This window comes from Pseudorasbora parva, chromosome 11 (genome assembly GCF_024679245.1).
Source record: "Pseudorasbora parva isolate DD20220531a chromosome 11, ASM2467924v1, whole genome shotgun sequence".
In the NCBI taxonomy this organism is placed as follows: domain Eukaryota; kingdom Metazoa; phylum Chordata; class Actinopteri; order Cypriniformes; family Gobionidae; genus Pseudorasbora; species Pseudorasbora parva.
The window spans coordinates 31,790,713-31,817,536 of NC_090182.1; the positions used below are offsets into that span (position 1 = coordinate 31,790,713).

Below are 26,824 nucleotides of genomic sequence, written 5' to 3' on the forward strand. Positions count from 1 at the left end.
GATTTATAAGCCTTTTGAAAAGTGGGGATCGTTGGCTGGTAGGTGATCTCAGGTTTTAATATCCTTATGCGGACATTTGGTCCCCACAATAATATAAGGACACACACACACACGCACGCACGCACGCACTCACGCACGCACACACACACACACACACACACACACACGCACACACACACACCTTATTAGCAATTAGCATTAAAATGAGAAGCATTGATCTCTCTAGCGGACATTAGCACAAAACCATTGAACCTCACCAAAAGCTTAATTCATTTATTTACTTATTTAAAAATCGTTGATTTAACTTTAAAAAGTAAGTTACCCAGTTGCCTTAAAATTTTTAGTTGATTGAAAATAAAAAAAATACTTTAATACCAAGATTTGTTTAATACAGGGTTCCTCAAACTCTATCCTGAGGGCCATGTCCTGCAGAGTTTAGATCAAATCATGAGCGAATTCACCTACCCGCAATTTTTTCGTAACACCTTATTGATTAGCTTGTTGGAAGAACCCAAAAACTCAAAATATTTGACAAAAGATAAAAAGTTGTGATAAATCATGAAAACATTTTTTTACAGTATATATCCTTTAAAAAGGTGCACAGCTATATCACCATCTTACATTGTATTATTATTATTAATAGACAAATAGCTCATAGAAAGACAAGACACAATGAGACTATTGGTTTGTTAGAGCTTCTTTAAAGCAAAATATTACTATTGTCAAGCTGCTTTGAAACAATCTGTATTGTCCAATGCTACAGAAATAAGGAGGACATATTCATATTTACAAAATATATGCAAGAGTCAAAAAATGAATACTTCTCAAAATCAAATTAGGCATATTTTATCCTATAAACAAATGCAAGAGGTTAAAAAAATAATGCATTTTTATTACATTCACAAACTTATTAAAACATATACCCATGCCTTATTTTAATTGTGAACATATAAAACAATGTTGATTAGTATTGCTTTTTTACAATAATTGAATGAAGTAGTGGTCTTGAGATCTGCCAGTGTTCGCTTGGGCTGGAATGAAAACACTTGAGATCCTCCCAGGTGGCAGTTAAATGCTCTGGGAACCTCCTGACATCACTACAGGGGGCTGACCTGTGCTTATCTTAGTGGCTAGGCAGGTATTGTCCAAACATGTCAAACAGTCAGAGAACCAGTGAACCTAACATCCGCTCAACCAGCAAAAAGAGCCAGGCTCTTCTGCGCATTAAGTGCTGGTGTAGTTTAAAGGGGGGCACCACAGGGCAAACGTCTCGGTCTGTCAATCAGCCAGGCTTTATGCTCTTATTTGTCATGAGAAACACCCACCAATCAGTGTCTCATTACATGCAACAGTGAAAGTTGTGAGGTGAGTGACCTTATGCATGAGGGGAAAAGTCAGTTGCGGGCCAGAAAGCTAAAGTAAATCTAAAAAAAAAAAAAATGTATTTCAGCTATTTGGACGAAAAATAAGGCTTGTCTACCAGGCTATTCTAATGTCACAATGAGGCATAGTCTCATGACATAACAGTAATTCTAGAGAATTGCAGGCTGAGGAATGACGTGCATGTACCAATATTTAACCATCCTGCCAAAAAATAAATCAACAGGCCAAGGTGAAACACCTAGACAACTTGTCTGAACAATACAAAATACTCACCTGTTTTTCTGCTTGAGTCATTACGCCCCCTAGGGACAAAATCTGTGTATTAACATCTAAGCCTTAGACATGCAGTTTAGATTCTTGAATTTCATTCATCTTAATGCGAAGAACATAATGGGACCAAACCTCATATTCATTTAAGAAAAGAAAAGAAAAAAAACACCTAAAATTGGAAAAACATGCCACCTCCCTATAACCACCTTTCTAAACAAACACTCCCCTAATGAATAAATTATGTTGTTTTCATGTGTGTAATGTGTGGTTTAAATATTTTATGCTAGAAGAAATGTGCAGAACTTCAAATACAATCCCTCTGATGCAGCTTTTATTGCTTGATTTTTCCATGAAACATCTTACACCAAAGGCACTGATTTGAAAGTAAACATACAGTATATATGACAACATTTAGAATAAAATCACAATGGTAAAAAAAAGGTGGGGAGATATGGGCACAAAGGCAACCGGTTTACCACGTATGCTTTTAAAATGGCATATCAATCACCTCAACTAGAAGGCCATCAGAAGTAATGCTTTTAAAGTATGAAATCATTCCAAGAAGCTCAGTGTGGAACTGTTCAGAATGTTACAGATGGTTTTTTTGAAGTTGTATTTGCCAATGTAACAGAACAGAAAATGGCTATTCTCTTCTTGAAATACATGTGTAGTGGTTGTATGAGGCAACATTGTGTTTGCCCGAGCTAACACGTCTGGATTTTACCTAATGGGCCACCAGTACTTTACCTACTATTGAAAAGCAGAAGGATTTAAAGGGATAGTTCTCTTTAAAATGAAACTTAGTCATTCTTTACTCACCCTCAAGTTGTTTCAAACCTGTATGAATTTCTTTCTTCAGCTGAACACAAGTGAAGATATTTTGAAGAATGTCAGCAACCAAACAGTTAACTGGAGCCATTGACTACCATAGTAGGAAAAAAAATACTATGGAAGTCAATGGCTCCAGTTAACTATTTGGTTGCTGACATTCTTCAAAATATCTTCCCTTGTGTTCAGCTGAAGAAAGAAATTCATACAGGTTTGAAACAACTTGAGGGTGAGTAAAGAATGGCAATTTTCATTTTAAAGTGAACTATCTCTTTAAAACAAGAATATCATGGCAAGGTTTGCAAAGTGTAGGAAAAAGCATATGGGTACACACCAAAAGGCCATTATCTCTCTAATGAATAAAAACACTGAAATAAAAGTGCAAGTGCATCTGAAAAGATCCCAAATATTAATGCTACATGTACAAGTGCTTGGGCTCCAATAATGTCTCTCAAGGCAAGAACATAACAGTTTTTTTTTATAATACCTGCTTGACTACGGTTTCCTGAAAGAAATATATATATATAAAAAAAATTATAAAATGGCCAAAAACTACTACACTGACTAGGTACAATGTAAGTAACTACTGCATATATCCACAGCCATTTCAAATAATACAATTGCAACAAAAAACTAAATCCTGATAAGCAATGCATCGTCAAATAAAATAAAAAAATGTACAAAAATATTTGTTTTGCCAATTCAAATGATAAATGCAGCGAGTAAGTCCATTTCAGCACTGCATGTTCACAGCACTCCATAATAAACTGGCATTTAAAAACAAAAACTGTTGCTAAGGCACCGGGGCCAGGCAGGGTGAGGATACAGTGATACGGGTTAATGTTGCAGTCAGCTGGGCGACACCTCTGTGGGCATGACTGAAGGAAGGTGGAAGGAGGAGCACGAGTCTCTGCGGTGTAGGAGTTTAAAGAGTAGCTCTTCTTTCTCCTGGCTGAGCTTCTGGTTCTGCAGAGACTGTTTCTCTAGCGCCTCCTGCAGCTCATTCTGCTCCTTGGACAGTTGTCTGAAAAAGGACAACAAAGTTTTATAACACTGGCACATATTGGGTTTTCATGTTTTATGAGGACTTTCCATAGGCAATGATTTGTATGCAGTACAAACTGTATTCTTTCCCCTAACCTTAAACCTACCCATCACAGAAAAGGTTCGATAAATTATTCTAAAGTATTATCGGAAAATGTAAAAGTATCTAAAAACACCTGATGGCGCCACATACAAACATTCAATCCACCAGTGCAAGAATTAAAATTATACCAGGAAAGCTCGGAAAGTCGGAATTGATGCATTTTATCATATTTGGAGAATAAACACTAGCAAGTTAAACTACACACAAACAATATCTTTAAAAAAAGTATTAATAAAATCCTTTTAAACTTGCTGAGATGATGCATTTAGTTTCTGTGCTACTTTATAATATATGTTACAACATATTTGCTAAAATTCCTGTAATTGGCTGGAAAAACAGATATATTCAACAAATAATCCTGCCCCAAACAATGTTGGGCTGGACAACAAGAATAATAATGTTTTGATATAACTATAGATGCAGTGTTTTTAAGAGGATCAACTTAAAATGCATGATACATATCTAGACTATTAAACTTTTTCACAAAGGAAGCACAAACTTTGTTTCAATATTTAATCATATTTATTAAATCTAAAATAGATTTTGCCCCAATTATGCACTTTAAAGGTTCCTAGTTTAGCTTTGGAGGCCAGGCCTTTTATATTCACAGCCATTTAAAAACAACATGAAATGTAATATCTGAACACGCATATTAGGGGCACATTAAAATACTCGTCTATAATAATAGCAGTAAAACTTTACTATAAGGTTCCATTAGATATATTTATTAGTTAATATGTCATACTTTTAGTTACATGTATTAGAAATGCATATTGGTTATGTATTAATTAACCATAACAGTACATGTAACCGTTTTGTTATTTTTTTTTAACGTTAGTTAATAAATATACAGCCGTTCAAGATTTGTTCTTGTTAGTTCATAGTGCATTTACTAATATTAACAAGATTTTATTAAAGTATTAGTAAACTATTTTTTAACTATTTGTTTTGTTAAAAATGTTCAAAAATCAATTTGAGCAAGTACACAACAATCCCTTATTTAAAAATATCTCCTTACCTTAGCCCGATTCACACCGGTAAGCTTGTAAATAGTGTGTTATAACTTGAGTGGTACTGGTGAAATTCTAGCATGTCTTTGCGTCATTACGTCATGTCTGTATACTTAAAGGAGGAGTTCAGCTAACAGTAGTACAACATGTGAGGATGCTGCAGGTGTGGATCATTTATAGCCTTTTCTCACAGCAGCTGGAATAATTAAACGCATCATTTTGAAGGCATATAGTAATCCAGAAAGGAGCAAATGACAATCGGTGACAACTGGAGATTCACCCATAGTCAAAAGCAAAAGTTTAGTCTGTACAGAAATTGAAATCTACAGGTAATACACACTATATACACGCAATGCTGCTGATGTTTACAATTTGAGGAAAAAAAAAAAGTATAATTAAAAGTTGCTTGTTCGGATGACATTTTCTGGTGATAATTCTTTTGGTCGTACACCAAGACGTAGAATCTGTGATATCGAAGTACAGTATCCACACTGGTGTGGTGAATGAATGACAGCCACACAAACTCCTCAAAACATTAGATTAATTCGTTCTCAGGAGCCGTGCCAATGCACAACCCACAGCTATCCTGTAGCTCAACCAGTAGAGCGTGGCGCTAGCAACGCCAAGGTCATGGGTTCGATTCCCAGGGAAAGCAAGAAATGACAATGTAAAAATGTGTGCCTTGAATGCAATGTAAGTCGCTTTGGATAAAAGCGTCTGTCAAATGCATAAATGTAAATGTAATGTAAATGTAACCCACGTAAAGATGATAACTAAATATCATCCAGCAAATAACTGCAATTGCATGTTTAAGACAGAGATGGTGACAGAGGCAAAACCTACGGACTACAGCTTTAACAAAGATAAATAAATGCTTTATAAGTGCAGGTCATTATTAGTTCATGTTAACTAATGGACCTTATTGTAAGGGTTTCTGTAATAGTTAGCAAAGAGAAGTAAACATACTGTATGAGGCTCTGGTAGTTGTCTATCCGGACACTGTAGTCCTCATTCTGCTGGAGAGCATGCAGAAGCTGATCCTCTAATGAGAGATTTTTCTCCACCTGACAATCAGTACAAAACAAACAGCAGAAAGTTAGGCAAGGCAAGTTTTAAAAATGCCTAAAACAAAAGTGTATCAAGGTTTTTCCCCCTCAGTTGGTAACTTCTGCATTTCTGCAAACAAATAGGTCAATTTGTACATTCAAATAAACAACATGAATACACAAATCATGCACCTGCTCTCATTTTTTACATCATTTATCTTACTCAGGGGGAGGGGGAGAGAGCGAGCGAGATAAAACTTTATAAAACAGATAACAAATGTTTAACAAGGTGGCTGTAACCAATTTAAAAAAATTTTTTTTAGATAAAGGAGAATATGTAAAAATGTAAGACTGCTAATGCATATGAATCAGCCTATATGATGGTTAGAGCCTTGCCCGCAAATTAGACATCAATAAAAGTTACCAGTGTTTCCATCTGCAGCAGCTTGTTCCCTTGGTCCTTTAAGCACTCACGCTTCATTTCAATGACAAATAACAGGCTCTCCTGCTCCTGCTCCCAGAATTCACCAGGGCTGCCATGAGTCTGGGACGAAAATACAGATGCAGCTGAATACTACAGCTATCAGAAGCACGCATTATTTGACAATAGATCTCCACTCATAACAAACCTCAATATTTCTCTGAAGGTCCCTCTTGAGTGTGGACTCCTCCGCCCTGCGCTTTAACTCGTTGAACAGCTTCAGCTCCGACGTCAGCTCTTCAATCTGATCCTGAGTTCATAGAAAGTTCAGACCAATCACTTTTGAAGTCAAGTCTGGGATGACTGGCTTGACATGGGAAGTATATTAGATCAGTTCTCAATCAAATTAATTAAGGCAAATCAGAGAAGTGATGTTACAAATAGACATGCTTTACCTTCAAAGCATTCTCAGCTGCTGCATGAGACTCATTTAAAACATTCTTCTCTTCATTGTGTAATCGCTGTAGCTCTGCAATGTAAATTATTAAATATCGTTATTCACACACACACACACACAGACAGACAGACACACAGTGTTAGCAATTTATGTGCTGCTAGCTCTGACCTTCAGTTTCGCTCTCATGCCGTTCTAAGGTGCTCCTCATCTGTTTTTCATGGAGATCATTTAGATCAGCAGTTATCTCAGTTTTCACCTGTTAACACAAGACATGTTGCATTTATTTATTAATGCCATATGAGCAGCAATTGGCTATTTTTAATGGCAAATTCAGAATAGCAGAAATTAACTCGTGCATTAATTTAAAAAAAAATCTTAGATCTTAGATGACAAAAATGTGAGCAAACTATCATAAAAAAATATCTTAAGAGCAAAGACTTAAGTTTGGTCTAATTTTAAAAAAGGCTCTTGGCAGATTATTGTTGAAGTTAAAAGTGAAACCAAACAAATTAACTTTATGAAAATCAAAGCCATAAATCGAAAACAAGTTGTGCTCTAAATTTGAGTTTGATATCTCCAAAAATTTCAAAATTCAGTCCGATTTGGGTGCAGTGGAACATTTTAAAATAAAATTGCATTATTTAATTTTTTATTATTTTTTTATTATTTCAATTGGGAAATTTTTGTCTAAAAGGTCCTGAGAGGAACTCTTTTGTGCAACTAGTGCAAAATATATTTAAAAAGGAAATGTGGGTGAAATAGTAAAATTCCAATACAAATACACACCTATGCCATTCTACAACATAAAACTTTACAATTTTCCCAGGAGAAGTCTTTTTAAAAACATCAATTTATGAAGTTTCCGAATAAAGGCATTTCAGACAATCTCAATCTAATTAAAAATGTCATAATATTGATTAATTACCTTTCAGAGAGGCAAATTTGGTGGAGAAAAAATAAAACAAAAACAAACAAATGCATATTATCACATATACACAGTCACCATTAAAAAAATCCTGAATGATTTCTCATTACCTTGTATAAAAGTAATAATTAATTATTAAAACAAAAAACACTAAACTAAACTGTGCTGGAACGGATAGTGAAGGACAATAGCAGAGCTATACTATATAAATATTTCACGTTGAATAACAAAAAAATAAATAAAATAAGAACCATTATTGTTTAGCCTATACATAAATCACATAAAAAAAATAAAAATAAAAAAAAGACATCAGCATAGCTAGTTAAACCTCTAAAAAAATTTTGAATTTTTTTAATATATACATTTGTGAATACATTTATATACATTTCTTATTTATGTAGTGTGTAACATAGCTGTCTGTGAATGTAAAAGGTCTGCAAAGTTTCAAAAATCAAAGTGCAAATAAATGGAGTTATTGTCTCTACTTTGACCCGCCCTCAAACACTGCAGTTGTAGATGAGGCCTGGAGGAGTTTGGTTCACAGATTGTCAACATGTTGAGATGTTGTAGTTTTCTGCGTTGCAAAAGTAAATCAACTTTGCATGCCCTTCAAAAGTATGAGGACTATAAAATACGATACAGTAAAATCGAAATAACCATAACCAACATTGTTTGTATAATTGTGTAAAAATAATGATTTTTCTGTTTGGATATGTGTTTGATTATAGTATTTATAAACGGCTGTTTATTAAAACAATACAAACATAGAATGTCCCCATTTAAACAGCAAGTAAATATGTGTGTTTGTGTATAGTATATTATATATATATATATATATATATATATATATATATATATATATATATATATATATATATATATATATATATATATATATATACACACACACACACACACAGAGCGAGAGAGTAAGAGATTAGATAGATAGATAGAAACTCATAAGAAATAAGTCTACAAGGCTTTAGACCACAAATAAACTCTTGGTGAAAGGTAAAAACACATGTAATCTTTTCTTCTCTGTTGTTAAGTGTTCTACGGTGTTTAAACACACAAGACAGTCCTCTTTATAGGGCAATGCATACCATCCCTCTCTGCAAACAGGTTTAGCTTTGTTGGTCAGAGGTTAGCACAAGGACAGATGTACAACAGCACACATTCCCAAACCCTGTACAGACAATCAGAACAACAGTGTGCAGAAACGGCCATGATCCCAATTATGCTGTAATGGAAAAGCATGTCTTGTTTATTGCAGCTGACAGCTCTATAATGTATAAGCTGCTGACATAATCTGGGATCAGAATACTAGTCTTTCTTGAATGGCTACATGAAGATACATGTACTTGCTACGGGTTCCATTCACAAGACAAAAAGAAAAGGCTTTCGAGATGAACAGCTTTTATACCCTACCTTTTCTGTAATGCTGTGGACTAAAGTGCAAATGTCTCCAGGATGGTCCTTGAGGAGCTGCTCTCTCTCCTGGTCTCCTGAAGCGGTTAAAACTGCATGTAGTATCTTTAGCTGCCACCCATAGGTTTCCAACTGATTCTCCAAACCAGAGTGTTGCTCCTCAGAAGAGTGTGTAACTAGAGGAGAACAATTGAACGTTACATTGTTTGCTCAACGGTACATCTGAAACAATATCTCGATGAGCGCATGCCAGGATCGCCCACGGCCAGCAACACAAGAATATTAACAGGTCCCTGCAACCTAACATCAGCACTACCAAAGCCTGCATTTTGCCAAGAACAACACGCTTCACAATGGGATCGTGGGACATTCAAAAGACACAGAATCATAAGCATGAAAAGCACACATTAATAGATAATAACCACCACACATGCATCATGCACATGTTCACATGACATGAATTGGAGAAAGCACTTACCACCTGCTTCCTGAAGTTTGATGTCCTTTGTGTGCTTCTTGCCATCTTGGGCTTTATTTTTTTTCTAAATGAAGAGAAAATAAAAAGTGATTTATTGCATGAAGCTTAAGGCAGCATTAATCATTCAAAACTAGCTGACAAGCTAAATCTACATGTGCATCTCTAACATTTCACAAGTGTCTTATAAATTGATATTTGTTGCATTCCAAAGCAGTCTTACATTACCGCTGAGATATGCACTCAAGATTGCACAACCATGACATCATCGACAAATCACTTTAAGTAGTACAGCGCACTTTAGAAACTCAACTTGTGTTTCTCAATTGGTAAGATAAGTGAAATCATACTTTGAATAGCTAAAAAATAAGGCCATTGCTTATTCTATATAGATCATATTAATTACAAAAACAGATAAACAAAAAAAAAAATTAAGGCCTATTCAAATCCTGCACATTCACTACTACTGTTCAAAAGTGTGGGGTAGGTAAAAATTTGTTGTCTCTTATTTTTCAGAATCTTTACTCTAGTCTTCAGTGTCAGTGTTGCTGCTCAAGAAATGTATTATTATTATAAATTATGAAAACAGTTGTGATGCTTAATATTTGTGTAAACAGGAATAAAAAGCATTTTATTCCAAAAAGAAAACTTTAATCTTACAAACATGTCTGGAAATAAAAAAATAAAAAAAACTAAATTATAAAAGATTTAATCTTTGAATCACCCACCCTGACTTGCCATTGACCGATACGTGAAACATTTTAAAACTGAGCAAAGTGATCACACTTAAATGTAGGATAAGACACATTAAATTTTAAAAAAGAAACCTTTAACCTTATAAAATTGTCTTTACTGTAAATTTTGATAAATTGAATGCCTCTTTGCTGAATAATTTCTTTCATATAGCTTTTACTGACCCTAAATGTTTGAATGGTAGAGACAGTGAGGTAGCGTGTAATAGTAGTAAAAATTGATCCAAAAGTGGAAAAGGAGGAGACAACACAATATAACTTTTCAAATGGATGGTTTTATTTTTGCTGAAAACATTGACACGTTTATTTTTTGGTTTATTAGCATGCACTCCACACATTTCACGAGCACTGAAATTTAGATAGAACGCTTTCATGTATGCATAGGGAGTCACGTTTTTGAAAATTTTATTTCATTACAGGATGTTGAATAGGTTGTACAATTATGGTCTAAAAAATAAATCAAAATTCCCCATGTTTTCTGTGCTGATGCGGAGGTGTTCATGTAACCAAAGGTTGGTGCTGTCAATAATGCACCTCAAAAGCTGTCAGAAGAACACGGTTTCACATGCACACTGTAGACTTTTGTGGCATATAACAGTTACAGTAACTTGGGACAATAAAAGTCATATAAGCATGTTACAATCATTATATGGCTTGAGTTAAAGGAATAGTTCACGCAAAAATAAAAATTCTTGAAATGAAATCCTTCATTCATCTTCAGAACACAACTGAAGATTGTTTTATTAAATCCGAGAGCTCTCGGAGTCCTTAATAGACATATTTAATTTATCACTTTTTGAAGGCCTAGAAAGGTAGTAATGTCTTTACATTCAGCCCTTTCTTCAGTTTTAGACGTTGAGCGAAGCTTAATATTGTCCTAGGTTAGAAAAACTGTCTGTGGTGAAATGGGCCGAGCAAACGAACAACTTTGAATTAAATTGTTGCGGTATCTGATTATAATAAACATCAACCATTACTGTTGAAATTTTTTATCTGTGGGAAGGGTATGAAAAGTCCTCACGTCCTCTGCACAGCCTGGATCATAACATTTCCACAATCTGCCATTTTCACTATCCTCGCATGGTTTACCTGCTGAAGTCCCGACGGCTGCGCAGTTCCGCCTGATAATGAACATTGGCTAACATGCAAATGTTGGAGGCGTACATATTAATGATCCCAGCAATTGCATCACTGTTGGCGTTATGTTGAGAATTGCTTGTGTTTCTGTGGTGTTTTTCACAAACAAGTTTACATATGAAGGAGGCGGCAATGGTGTTTGAGACTTTGCCTGTGTCTCAATCAGTTCCTTAGTTCAGTAGAAAGGGCACTGATCAGGACATAAGTCAATGATGAAAATGAGTTCATTATTCTAAATTGGCACACACAGTCACCAGATCTCAACCCAATAAAGCATCTTTGGCATGTGGTGGAACGGGAGCTTCATGCCCTGGATGTGCATCCCACAAATCTCCATCAACTGCAAGATGCTATCCTATCAATATGGGCCAACATTTCAAAAGAATGCTTTCATAGCATTTTTCTTCAATAACGCACAGTATCGCTTCAATATCTGTGGGTGCAATACTGTCTGGTGTCTATGGAGGACTCCGAGTGCTCTGGGATTTCATTAAAATATCTTCAGTTGTGTTCCGATGATGAATGAAGGTCTTACAGGTTTGGAACGACATGAGGGCAAATAATTAAATGACAGAATTTTCATGTTTGGGTAAAAAAAACCCTTTAAGATTATCTATTCCTTCATGAATTGAACAGTTTACCATCATACAAATTAAAAGTGTGAATGGTCTCTCTCTCTCTCTCTCTCTCTCTCATACATGCGTATGTGAGGGAAGGGTGCGATTTTCAAATAATAGTTGAATAATTCCCAGTGATCATCGAAAATGATTTTTGCTCAAAATGCCCATCCCTAATGCATAGGGAGCAAAGAAAGTGCCATTCCAGTAGAGCTGCATAATTAATCCTTAAAAGATTGTGATCTCGATTCAAATATGATTCCTAAATGACAATAATTTGGCTAGGTCTATTAAAATGTGTGCATCACAGCGAACATTCAGATCTGTGTTGGCATATAGAAAGCGGTTGTCATGTATTTGAAACCGCTTCACAAAGTCTTTTCAACCACACAGTATCATTTCTGTGATACAATAATTCTAACGATAACAGAAGTATTGGATATAGATTCAGATATAAAACACTGATGTCTACAGAAGCAATTAAAAGAGTAAATCAACTTTTTAAAAAAGCTTGACGCTTTAATTACATCATTATGCCAGTAGGTGGCGACAAATGACTTCAAATGTATGCCATCGACTCAATCATTCAAGAGATTTATTAAAAAAGCTGATTCATCCCTTAATGAAGTCTTTAGGAGTTATTCAATCATTCATTCAAACTGATTTAAAAAATAAATAAATTAAAGTAAAACATTTTTTAATCAGACTGCAGTAATTAACACTTTGTCAGAACCTCTAGTGAATTGCATGTGGTTTTTTTTGTGTTGTTGTTCAGTTGTCTATTCAGAATCGTGACCTTTGTTATAAAAATAAAATAAAAAATTCATCCAGAATCATGCAGCTCTACATTCCAGTGTGAATGTTTGGAGTTGGCGCTCAAGGCCGGCAATATTCACAGGCGATTTAACGTTTTGAAGCTTACATGCCAAATGTCTGCCGAGATATAGCCTACATGCACAGACTTAAAACACTCACAAGTGCAAAACGTCTCTCCACTGAGAGAAACATTTTCTGTTTACTTCAGATTAAAGAAGTGTCTCTTAACACCATTTCTGGAGCTTTTCACACAAAACAAATTTTATACACACAAGATTTGAGAGCTGCGGCAAAGACTATCAGTGACTTTAACTTCTCTCCTAACTCTTACAAAGCAAGTCAAATAAATTCAGTATGACTTGTGACCCACTTTTATCATGATTTATGCCATTTTTAGGGCTTGATCCTGGTCACCTTTCAATTTCATCATATTGAACATTCTGCTAAACACCCTCAATCAAGAATAAATAGTCAAATCATCATGGTCAATCACAAGTGAGAGACTCACTGCCACGTGAGACTGTTTAAACGAGAATTCAGAAATAACAAGCAAAAAAAGGAACAGCTTCCATCTCATAATTCAGTTTAATCCACAACAACAGTATTATGCATTTGCTGGCTCTCAGTGGCAGGGAACCAAATGTTCTGGAACTTTAATGAACCTTTGGCTTTATTACACTTCATCGTCATGTGGTTGGTTGTGTGCTTTTGAAGCGACTCCAACAGAGGCTGTAATAGTGAGTGTAAGGCTTTCTCTGTTTAGTCTTCTGAGACTTTTCACACTTCTCCAGTTGTCCATGTCAAGTATACTGACACATGGCTATGTGATTAACAGCACCAAAGGAACTCTGTCTGTTTATAGGTCACATTAAAACTTACAGTGAGAAACTTGGGACCCTGTCTATCACATCCAAGCCCAGTGAATCTAAATCCTTTAGCAATCTGGGCTAATGAAAGCTTGACCCTGTCGCTATCAAAGCCAGATTTCCCCTGTATGTCTAAAGGCCTGGGGAATGGCCAGATTTGTCTCATGCATTTTCACGTCATTTTTAAAGAGTAAATGATTTTCTGGGGGTACTTCAAATGAAATGAAATGCAAAAGACACATTAAAAATGCTATTTATTCAAAAATTGGCTGTATGCCTTTTCTATGACAGACATGTTTTCAAAATTTCAAATTAAAGAGGTGATACTAGCAAAATAAAGTTTCCAAAAATAGTATGGAATATTTTTTTTCAAGATTTTTAAAAACTTTCTCTTGAAAATATAAAAATCGTTTAGAAAATATCGACTAAACGGTGTACCCAAGTATATTTCAAACCCATTAAATCATAATATTTGAAGATCATCATCATGGTTCAACACACACAAAGTATGCCTAAAAACCTGCTGGCAACTAAATGTTTATAAGATTTTCTCCTAGCTCGCACATCCTGACTTGCCATTGACCGAAACGCGGAACATTTTAAAACTGAGCAAATTTGATCACACTTAAATGTAGGATAACACACCTTAAATTTGTCATAACGGATGCCAGCAGCAGCACATTTTAGACAACAGCTAAGATCTCATCTGCTGAACCCGTCATCTGTGTCTAATTAAAACTTTCACAAGTCGACAAACTAACATGAGAGCTTTCGCATCGACTAACGCATTAGAGAGGAAGTAACAAGTGATTTGAGAGAACAACACAAGACTGGCTCCCATAACACAAATACATTCACACGTGGTGTATTTGCAACATCTCTACCGCCTCAACGTTGCTGCGGGGCTCATTGTAACTTCGCGTTATTTATGAAACATACTAAAAAGGTTTTACATCGACCTACCTTTTTCCGGGGGACCTGGCCACAAATTTTGCTGTTGTGACAACCCATACTCCGCTGCCTCGCCTCTATTTTCTACCCAGTCTTCGGTAGTAACTTTTTGCCTGTGTGTAGCAGTTCAAATAAGAGCTCTCTCATTGATCCGCTCGAATAGGCTGAGACTGGGCAGAGGGGCGGGAACTGCAGGGTCAGGGTTGCGTTCCAAAAACGCAGGCTACATTTACATGAACAATTTACGCCAAGACAAGCTGAAAATCGGTGAATCCGTGCACAGCACCGTGAACTGGCGTCACGTAGCCTACACCGCAGCTTCCTCGAATGTACGCAAAGTGCAAATGGCTTTGAATAGGCCTATTCTAAAGTCACTATATGAAATCAAAATGGACACTTCTTCTTTTCGTTTTTTTTTTTTTTTTTTAAGAATAGGGCATTATTTATTATAAATTATTTATCAGTATGACAATGTTGACTTCCCATTTCTCTTGCAGTGACCTCTTCTCTGATGACGTGTTTACTAGCGCAAGGGTGGGACAAAACCTGTCACTCACATGAGATCATCACAGCAATAACAAATCACAGTCATCCAACCAACAGCATGGTGCAGGTATGACGGTATGACTATTGGTGTCTCAATCAGCTCCCTAGTTCAGTAAGGGCACTGATCAGGATGTAAGTCAATGGGCTGACTCCCTGATCAGTGCCCTGACTACTGAACTAGGGAGCTGATTGAGACGCACCCTATGACATCAAACGTGAAAGGGATTTTACATTTTATCACTTCTGGTTACGTACCTAAGTCAGTTTTTTTATTTAATTTTATGAGATTTTGGTTAAACGGCTGAAATAAGGTCTGTGGTGAACACAAGCTCAAGATGTGCTTTACCCCACTCATGAGTTAAAGGCAGTTGCTAACAAGAGGCTAGGCTTTTGTTTCACTGAGACCTCATACTCACTCTATTACGGATGGACACAATTAAGCCCCGCCCACTCAATACAGGCCTACCTCACAATAGGGAAGAAATGACTACATCTAGGCCTACTTCTGTTTCATGCCCTCTTTAAGTTTTTTTTTTAAAATAATAATTCCCTTAATAAAGTTCAATTAAGTCTTAGAATTATGTTTTAAAGGGATAGTTCACCCAAAAATAAAACTTCTGTCATCATTTACTCACCCTCAAGTTGTTCCAAACCTGTACTTGAAGTGATCTTATTGTCACCCTGCTGCTTTAGAGGAATTCTGTTTAGAGAAACTGTCAAAACAGCAATGATCTATAGTCAGTGGTGAGGTATGTGGATGTGGATGCACATGCAGAATGTAAACATAACAAGGTTTATACTGGCTGCCAGTTGTGATTTCATCACCAATGTCATTTTAATGATGAATGAGCTCAACTTTACGTGCACATTTAGAAAGAGAGACAGATGGGTATTTAAACATTTCTACCAATCTGTCATCGCCTATCATAACATAAACTATTGTTAAATGTTCAGTGGACAAAACATAAACCAGCTGATCACTGCTCTATATATGGTGTATACAGTAGAGTGTCAGAGATGCATCTATTTTTGGCCTCTTGTTTGGCATATATTAAGCACTAATACGATACATCGACTTTGGATCATCTGGGCAATTTGAGACTTTCCTTTCTGTTGAAGCACGGTCTATTTATAGTAAGGTCTCTAATCTGTCATAAAAGCGATAGAGCAGTTGTTGCTGAGAAGTGTGCGTCATGACAAACTTTCCATTGACAGGCAGCTGCAGGGTCTCGGCAGCTTAGCGGTGACAATAATAAAGTGAGCTGTCTGGTAGGTCAGGTCTCCAGTTATCTACAGGAACAAAAACACAGCAAATCGCATAAAACTGTATGTTTGGATTTAACATGGGATTTGCCAAAGTTAACAGGCTTATCACATATGAGGTCAGGGATTTAAAGGAGAACAATAAATCAAGCCTATTTCCTTAATACTCATAATTTTTGGTATTTTTTTGTGTCACAAAAATTATTACCTTAAAACAATTTAATATTTCAGTACATTAAGTTCATTGTTCAAGTTTACATATAATGTATTTCTCTGCTTTTAATATTTTTTGCATGGTAAACACATAGTGTGCCAGCCAGGTGGAGTTTGTGCCACAAAGCTTTATGAACGTGCTTTGTGCCACAAAAAAACCACCAAAAAAAAAAAAAAACAGACACAGCCTCTTAGTCAGCCAGGAGATAACATTCTTTCCATTGCTCCCCCTCCGACCCCAGGCATGGTGTAAGCCTCAAGATCTCGGAAAACCTTTTCCAGAGGGCGAAATAAAACATAGAAGTCCTACTGAGAGGGAACTATCAAGTTAGGTTTAATTAAAACCGTAAAACTTTGATATGCAAAGCACTACACTATGCTGATCACATACGGCTGAGAGTTTGTATAGGGTGCATTTTATTTAAATAATCATCACATTTCACACGTCAGGAAATTTTTACAAGTGATGGTACATCTGGGTTTAGCGAACATTAAAAATGAAGAACATGGCTAGTCTTGTTCACGGTGGAAATCTGCTTTGGTTGGTATTCCACCTGGACATCTGGATTGAGGGATGTACAAATCTTGAAAGACCGCCTGAAAAATCAGGAATGCAAACCATGTTTACAGGAGGAGAATAAACCCAGGTGATGTTTTGAACCTATGAACATATCCTGGTAAGAAATATATTTCAAATCGAAGTTTGCTTTTCTTTACCCTTCTTTACCCTGGAATACTCTACAGTCTACACAACTTTTGCTCTAATTTGCAGTTACACACACGCACGCACGCACACACACACACACTCTCTAAAGGGTTAGTTCACCCAAAATTGAGAATTATTTCATTAATTACGCACCCTCATGTCCTCATGTTGGACACCCGTAAGACCTTCGTTCATCTTCTGAACGCATATGAAGATATTTTTGAAGCTGATGGCTGAAAAAGGCTTCAGAAAGGCCTCGATTGGCATTCAGTACATTCCCACTCACAAGACCCATAAAGGCACTAAACACATCGATACAAAGTCCATCTCACTACAGTGGCTATACAATAATGTTACAATGCAACGAAAATAGTTTTATGTGCGCAAAAAAAAAAAATCAAAATAATGACTTTATCCGCCAAGTTATTGTCTTCCGTGTAGGTCTCGGACGTGAACTCATGTGATAGGGGCACTCCTCCTCTTCCGGGTCATGTATCTGAATGGCTGATCTGCATCATATTCTCACGCATGAGTCGAGTTCACGTCAATAACTAGGTGAATAAAGTCGTTATTTTGATTTTTGTCTGCACAATAACTATTTTTGCATTGTAACATTATTGTACAGCCACTGTAGTGAGATGGACTTTGGCACTGCTCTTGTGAGTGGGAATGTTCTGAATGCCAATGGAGTGGAAAAAGGAAAAAGTAAGTTACCCAGTTGCCTTAATTTTTAGTTGATTGAAAATAAAAAATGTAAGTTAACACTATGAAGAATATTTGTTTAATACAGGGTTCCTCAAACTCTATCCTGAGGGCCATGTCCTGCAGAGTTTAGCTCAAATCATGAGCGAATTCACCTACCCGCAATTTTTTCGTAAGACCTTATTGATTAGCTTGTTGGAAGAACCCAAAAACTCAAAATATTTGACAAAAGATAAAAAGTTGTTAAATTTTTTTTTTACAGTATATATCCTTTAAAAAGGTGCACAGCTATATCACCATCTTACATTGTACATTTTATTATTATTATTAATAGACAAATAGCTCATCAAAAGACACAATGAGACTATTGGTTTGTTAGAGCTTCTTTAAAGCAGAATATTAATGTATTACTATTGTCAAGCTGCTTTGAAACAATCTGTATTGTTCAATGCTACAGAAATAAGGATGACTTGAATGCATATTCAGTGTATATTTACAAAATATATGCAAGAGTCAAAAAATGAATGCTTCTCAAAATCAAATTAGGTACACACACACACACACACACACACACACACACACACACACACACACACACACACACCTGGAAAACACATGAATGTTGGTACATCCTATATACCTGCTGACTTTAAATAGTTCCAGATAAATAATGGTCATCATATACACTAAACAACTGATGTCCACACACAACCAGACATACAAGTTGTTCTGAACAAAAAGATCATATAACAATGAAAACATGTAATATAAAGCAGAATAACAGTGTATAAAGTGTACAGTGAAAACAGAAAATTCATTGTTTTGCAGGGAAAGACTTAAAATGAAAATTACCCCATGATTACTAGCCCTCAAGCCATCCTAGGTGTATATGACATTCTTCTTTCTGATTAACACAATCAGAGTTATATTAATAGTTTGATGTTTCCAGAAATGTCATATACACCTGCCTTGAGTTAATCATGGGGTAATTTTCATTTTAAAGTTAACTAATCCTTTAAGTCAGAGTCAGTCTGCTGTTTTTTTTTTATAGAGTATAGGCACAAACTGCAGCTTTCAAATCTCATTCTCATAGTATTTGCATATATTTAAAATTTTGGTTACACGTGTGCAGATGTGAGAATAGCATTTTGCATCAATGACATGACTGTGCGAATGAGATTTGAGAGCTATGGTACAGGGGAAAGATTAAAAAAAAAAAAAAAAAAAAAAGGTTTAACCAGACTTATACCCTCGGTTTCACCAAAAACGCATGTTTGAGCTGTTTTGACTGAAAGAAACTTGCACTGGCATATCTAAAAATATGTCACCATCTTTGTTTTGTCTCAAGAAACACACCAGTAATAACTAAGTAATAAAACATCAGTAATTTTTTAAGAAACGTTTATAAAAGCTACTTAAATGTCCGAATTGAACTGAGGCCCAATCCTGGTTTAGTCCAAGCCCTGTCTGTAAAACCAGGCCTTAATAAATAAATAAACTAGCATAGCATTACAGACTCACTGGGAAAATATAATACAAACTAATGAAAACTGTCATTGATCTGCATGTTTATTAAGAAGAACAATTATAAAGATATAAAATAATTTTAAAGGTAAAAAAGATCACTTAACCCATTTTATTATTTGTTTATGCCATCCATGTGTTTATATTCCCCATAGCTTATGTGTAACCTAACCACTGATCCTCCCAGCCGCTTTCCAACTCAACCTATAGCTATTGAGTTTGGGATGTGGATATTATTGTAGACAGAGCCAGGGGTGTTTAGCCAAGTGGTGATGTCACTTTGTAGGCCAACTGGCAGTTAGCATTGCACTCAACAAAACAACATTAGGCTTTTGGATTATATAAAAAAAAAACAAGCTCTGTAATCAACCAAAGGTTATGATAGCTATTTACACATTTTGTCCATCAAGATAATTATCACAGACGAACATAACTTTTAGGAACTTTGAAGCCTAAATTTGCGAGAATTAAAATGTAGGCTTTAAACGGACTACACCAGGCGCTCGATTTCAATATCACCACCACTAAGCTGAACTCTTTCAGTCATCTAAAAACCTTTTCCCAGAAAGTTTGAGTTAGAATAGTTTAAAAGAGCACAATTAGGCTGTAAAAGCAGAAGTTTACATTTTTATCACAATGACGTTTAATCTCCCCGACAACCTCAGTAGTCCCATTTAGCCACTTGTTAGCAAAGACATGTAACATTTTAAGAAAAACTGATGTATCTTATGTCATAGAATAAAACATGAAAGTGTGACCTCATGTCAGTCTTTTAACCAAAACCCCATTAAAAAACCCATTGACTTCAGGACTATGGAACCGGAAGTGCTAAAATGCACTTACATGTTTTGCACTTACATGCTTACATGTTTTGGCCTACGAAGTGATGTCAGACCTGCACCGTTCTATTGCTATGCCATCCAGCTCTCCCTCTCTGGATGTAATTGGTAGAACTTGACCTACAGCTACATCTCTTTTGAGCTTAATGGGTGAAGGTTAACCTATATAGGTTTAGGGATATGGGATAGGGTAAGATTAGACCTTTAAAGTCCACCCATTGCATCCACAGACAGGGAGCTGGAATGTGAAGCTGCACGTGAGCAGGATCTCTGTTTATCCAGTGTCAGACCATGAGTAAAGTGTTACATTCAGCTTCGGGTACAGGTGTGCAAGCCAAACTATTGCTGCATTTAGACCTACAGAGATTAAATGGATCATGAACATGTCAAAACGAACAGGACATTGAGATGCTATACACGCTAAGACGTTTATAGCGTTTATTTATACAGCCTCAAACAGTTGTGGAGCTTCATGTAAAAAAAAAAAGCACCCCCAGTAAAGATACGTTGGATGGGTTTATTAAAAGAGAGATGCTGCTCATGTTCGCTCTACTCAAACAACTCAATTGTTTACTCATGACACATAACAGCAACTGTAAGAGCTGTGTTTGTGATGTCTGAGTTGGCATAAATTCTTCCATTTCCAAAGTTTAAAGGAACACTCCACCGTTTTTAGAAATAGGGCTTATTCAACTTCTTTCCTAGATTTAGAGATGTGGGCAAATGCATTTTTGTCTACATGTATTGCAGACAAAAATGCATGCATTGTTTTAATTTGGCTGGGTCGCCACTAGCTTAGCTTAGCATATTGAATGGAATCCTATGTTGCCAGCTAGCATTTCCTGAGTAAAAGTAATCCAAAAAAACAAAAAACACCTTATTTCTTGTGGCCTGTGTATTCATGAGTACAATAGCGATGCAGATTAAGATTTCCTAGGCAGATATTGACTTGGGACTTTATGGGGAAGCACAGGCTACTTGGGTGCAGATATATCACGCAACACATTGCATCGCTCAACAACCGGAGGATGTGAGGAGCCGTGATATCTCTGCGCCCAAGTAGCAGTGCTTCGCCTGTGCTTCCCCGGTAATATATAGTCAAAATGCATTTGCCCACATATCTAAATGTAGGAAAGAAGTTGAATAAGCCCTATTTCTAAAAAAACGGCAGAGTGTTCCTTTAAAGTAAACTAATCTGAAAATGTTACAGCGGTTATCAATTAAAACATCTCAATTCATGAAATGTAGATTGCTTTATGAAGTGTCTAAATTAGAGGACAGCTTAAAGAAAAATCTTATACATTAATGGAAGGGAATGATCATGAATTAGTTTAGTTGATTTAGATACAGAGAGAATTGAACATTTAAGCTCATGTGTTAATTTTTATAGCTTTATTTATTGACTTTAAAGATTAAGATTACTTTATTTGTAAGGGGACAATGCAATTTCATAAAAACACATGAACACACACACACACACACACACACACACACACACACACACACACACACGTTAAAAAAAGCCAGAATTAGCCAAAAGGCTATTTTTTATCTGTATTTTTCAAGCTATTTTGAGCTTTGTGACCTTTATATAGGCTATTTATATTAATTTTATTAAAGTTCTATAAATGATTGATTAACTAAAATGATGTGTAACTGACTAAGGGTATAATAATTACATATAATGACATCTGAATAATTTGAAAATATTATTATTATTATAAATAAGAATTGTTAAAAGCCAGATGCTTCAGACTTTAAAAACCATTTGTATCTATGTAATGACCTTCAATATGTGTTAGAAACAGGGGGAGTGACTTAATTGCATCAGAGGTGTGTCACTTTGCTCACAGCTGATTGATCTAATTTCAGTTTGAGATCTCTTATTCAGAACATAACAGCCCTGGAGCATAAGTTACTTGGGAGATGAATACTTCCAAAAGCCAAACCACTTTAATGGTACCTAAAATCCAGAATTGGCACAAACTGAGCTTAAACATATCTGCCGATTGATGGGCTGACGCAGGTGCTAATACATATCCTGGGGCCTGTTGCACAGAACTAGGATAAGGGATTAAGCCAGGATATCTTGGTGATCTTGTCATCTGTATGGAAAATTTAGTACACCGGTGTCGTGTAAACGTACCCTGAAGGCACACTCACACCAAGAATGATAAGGATAAAGAAAGATAACTGTATATTAGCGGATAAATTAAGCCAGGATTACCAAGATATCCCAGCTTAATCCCTTATCCTAGTTTTGTGCAATAGGCCCCAGGTGTAGGAATTTGGTTCGGATTTTGGAGTCTTCACATATATGGGATCATCTGACTTTCCACAGTTGTCCCAGGAAGTTTTTAAACTTACAATAGCACAGTAGCAACAATACAAATTAAACTAAAATAGTATAAAAACTATTTATATTCAAATATTTCAATCACACAATAAATTCAAAGCTATATGCCTTTGGCTCGAGGTTTCCAGCTAAAAAAAATAAAAAGTTGGCAGATTAACACGGAAATTCAGTTTATTTCGCAGGGTTTAGTGTCACCTTTATTTTTGGGGGGTTTATTATCTAAGAAGTATTTACTACAAGTTAAGGAAATGATAGCCAACTCAAACACTGTGTATTAACAAGATTATTCCATATCACAAAGTTTAGAAGGTGTGTCATGTGATTGTGTTTGTTAAATATGTTTTTTGCATAGTATTTATTAAAATACAATTATACAGTGACCTCTACAGGCTGATTCACACCATGACAACCCTTTAAGAAAACAAAAAGATATCTACAACAATAACTGTACAAAAAAAGAAGAAGGAAAAAAAAAATCTACAGGCCTATGCATTTCATAAAAACACACTGGAGTGTCAAACATGTTCAGCATGAAAACATGTTGCTGCTGGGCTGTTTCTGAAAATATAATTATCATAATGATAATGTGCAGTAACTACAAAACATTGAAAGTATATTAAAACAAAACAAAAAATGTAATAAAGAATTGCATACTCAAAAGAACTTGTGTTTGAATGTTTATTAAGAACAAAAACAAGACATTTCCCTTTTAAACAACTGATTGAGGTTCGCATTGACACTTCATTAGTACCAAAAGAACAACATAAATCATGAAAGGAAATCAGAAGTTAAAACATTCATGTTGATTAAAGAAAAAATCTTTAGTTTATGATTCAAAGATTTTCAGTACCCATGAGTCTTAGAGATGTCAAACTTTGTCCAGTGGTTTGTAAAGCGATCTGATGTAGGAACACATACAGCTTCTACCAATCATTTAAAAACTATTAAATTAGATTTCTTAAAAATAAATGTGCTCACATTCTAAAGAATTATGAAAGATAAACCTATGAAAGATCTAAATTAAATCACATACTACCATTCATCATGAAATGTTTTGTCTCTTCTTACCCAAAACCAGTGTCCTACCTAGAACAGTAAATGATCTCTGCTTGATAACGTTGTTACTTTGAGGAATGCAATGCGAAGCTGATTTTGAGGCACCCCAGTTCTTTATCAGAGCTTCCTAAAACACCCTGTACTTTGTAATTGCCATTAGTCAGCCAGCCAGGCAGATCAACGTCTGGTATGTAGATATCTGATTTTGGCAAAGAATAATCTCCCTGGGAAGAAGATATGACCAGTGTTATGCCTCTAAAATCAATGCATGATGAACTTCTGTTTTCTTGCATATTAAATAAAATCTTATGAATCAGAAGACACTCACAGGTTTGAATGGGCAGTGGCAGGGCAGGCCGTACGTATGCAGAGGTTCAGGACAGTCCTGACCTGGGGGGATGAGCTGATCGAGCAGGTCACAGACATTAGGATAATGACAACTTCCCATTTCATCCAGACATGGTATTTTCACCCACACACCAGCTACTTCTTTTTCCAATGTCACATTTACCTGAAAAACAGTGTGAAAATGAAATTGTTTTTGAAATTGAAAATGAAAGGATTTTTGTTATTACTTACTCACCCTCACCTTATTCCAAAACCATAAGACTTTTGTTCATCTTCAGAACACAAATTAAAACATTTTTTTGTTGGTGAAATCAGAGATTTCTATCCCCTCCATTGGCAGTCTACGCAACTACCATTTTCAAGCACCAGAAAGGTAGTAAACACATCACAAAAGTAATACAACCTCAGTTTCATGAATTTATTTGTTAGCCATAAACAAAAAAACACTTTCATCACATTATTTAAAATGTATTATAAAATTAAGTTTAGACCTTACTACCTCTCTGAAAGTGGTATTTGCTTAGGCCCGTCAATGGAGGGAGAGAGTTCTCATATTTCATCAAAAAGATCTTAATTTGTGTTCTGGAAATGAACGAATGTCATATGGGTTTGAAACAACATGACGGAGAGTCATTAAATAACAGAAATCTCTTTAAAACAATGCCTTATTATGAAGACATAAACTACCATGGAGGTTTACTACCTCTTGTGATAGTCACAAGATACCCAACAGAGGTTCAGGCATAAAAAACAAAAACAAATGTTTTTTTACTAGCAGTCTATTAAGGCATGAATTAGGTCACAAGAATGGCCAGGAAACTCTGAACTGAATTCAGAGGTTCATGGTGCAAGGTAAAGATATATCCTCCTATACTTCACTTTTCTATTTTTTTCATTTAATGTCTTCGTAGTATTTGAAGCATACCATCTTGCCCTCAAATTTTAGGAAATCGGGAATTATGAAAACGAACTAAGACACTACTATCTTTTTTTTTCTTCATGTAACTTCTTCAGCATGTCATCCGTAACACTGGTATAATAGTACAATGCAGGAAAAAGATATTTATGTTTTTTCATATGCATACTAGCTTACAAATGATTAAGAAATGCTCATTTAAACAGCCCTTTAATCAAAACAAGTTATTAATATTTTCTTGATGTTATAAACAACATTTTACACTGATTGTATAAAAATTGTTTTGTCCTGATTTGTTGTGCTGTGTAAATAAATATTGGTATTTTCAATCTTAACAGTATAGTTTGTATAAAGAAATGTAATAATTGGCAGTGTAATAAGTTTTATAGGGATTTAAAAAAAAATATATATATATATATATATATATATATATATATATATATATATATATATATATATATATATATATATATATATATATATATATATATATATATAAAACAAAACAAAATGAAATGTCAATCACAGAACAATGCATGTAGATCCTCTTTCTACCAAAAAAGAGTAACCTTTTAAAAACCAAGAAGAGGAAGTTATGTCTTCTGGCATTTCTGAAAATCCTACAGAAAGTCTCTCTCATAAATATCTAAATGCTTTTAGAGAGATGAACAAAAAACTAAAATGAAAGTCCTCTACAAACATGCATTTCTGTGTCTCAAGATAAAAACCTAAATATATTTAGTCTTTCTATAACCATGCTATGCTTCCTTAACTTACAGAGAGAGGAGATGTCAGCTCTACTGATGTTGTGCCTGACACATCTGCGGTTAACTGTCCTGGAATGGGAATAGGATCTGGAGATACATTAAGAGTCTTCAATTGTGCAGGATCATTTGGTTTACCGCAGTTTTGCCAAGAAAACCCCCACACCTGTTCAATTATAAAAATGAAAAAAATTAAGAAAACAGAAATTATATAGTCTGACTCTGAACAGAATATTTCACACTCTTACCGTGGTTAATTTAGAGATTTTCCTGCTGAGGAAGTGGCTTGTGCCTTCGAGCAAAAAACTGTTTGCAGCGAAAAGAACGATAAACACGGAAACGCAGCTTTTCATTTTGCACAGTATAACGTTAGTCAAAAACACGAAGTGTAACTTTGGATTCTGTTTAACGAGAGATATTTACAAAACTACGCGACCATGCCAAAAAAACAAGCACTGCACAACAAGGTGTGACTAAACGGCGCCTGACAGAACAGCAAGGCAATAAAGTGCGCAGAAAAACAGTAAAAGCTTCACTTCAGGAACTATCAGTGTGTGTCATGTGAGTGTGTTGTGGTATTTAAATGTTTTGCCACGATTATTCTTTCCGCATTTAATCCAGCTATATACAGTGTTACTGCGACCTCTAACGGCAGGAGGAATAAGAGCAGTCCATCGGTTCATGCAGCAACATGTTTAACAGACATGTTTAAACCTATGGTTTAAACCAAAAAACGAAAACAACTTTTGACTTTCAACTTTTTTTGAAAACGACACTTGTACACTAGTGGTTTTTTGGTAGGCCTACTTGCAGCATTTGACCTGTAAAAAGTGCCATGCAAGAAGCATTTGGTCATCACTGGCAGATATTTATTATTCTTCGATCTTAAATCACAGCCATCATGAGTTCAACAAGGTCATACTGGCTCCGGTGAGTTTATAATTTATATAATTACAATTATATTATGTTGTATTCATAATTTTAAAGGGATAGGCCTAGTTCACCCAAAATGAAAATTGTGTCAAGAATTTGTCTTCCTTGTGTTGTTACAATTCGTAAGAG

General features: G+C 35.5%; 2 protein-coding genes across 2 annotated transcripts; both read right to left on the bottom strand.

The window, feature by feature from the left end:
• Positions 1 to 2,684: 2,684 nt before the first annotated feature.
• On the bottom strand, positions 2,685 to 14,814 carry ccdc69 (coiled-coil domain containing 69). Its single transcript, XM_067456633.1, has 9 exons — positions 14,542 to 14,814; positions 9,394 to 9,457; positions 8,916 to 9,091; positions 6,731 to 6,818; positions 6,561 to 6,634; positions 6,314 to 6,415; positions 6,109 to 6,228; positions 5,605 to 5,702; positions 2,685 to 3,505 (listed from the first exon to the last, which is right to left on the bottom strand). Exons 1-9 carry the CDS (start codon positions 14,587 to 14,589, stop codon positions 3,331 to 3,333), a joined length of 945 nt encoding a protein of 314 aa, XP_067312734.1. The 5' UTR covers positions 14,590 to 14,814; the 3' UTR covers positions 2,685 to 3,330.
• Positions 14,815 to 23,342: 8,528 nt separating this feature from the next.
• Positions 23,343 to 26,365, bottom strand: LOC137092354 (ganglioside GM2 activator-like). The gene is made up of 4 exons (XM_067456634.1): positions 26,011 to 26,365; positions 25,776 to 25,928; positions 24,063 to 24,245; positions 23,343 to 23,958 (listed from the first exon to the last, which is right to left on the bottom strand). Exons 1-4 carry the CDS (start codon positions 26,113 to 26,115, stop codon positions 23,800 to 23,802), a joined length of 600 nt encoding a protein of 199 aa, XP_067312735.1. The 5' UTR covers positions 26,116 to 26,365; the 3' UTR covers positions 23,343 to 23,799.
• Positions 26,366 to 26,824: the final 459 nt, after the last annotated feature.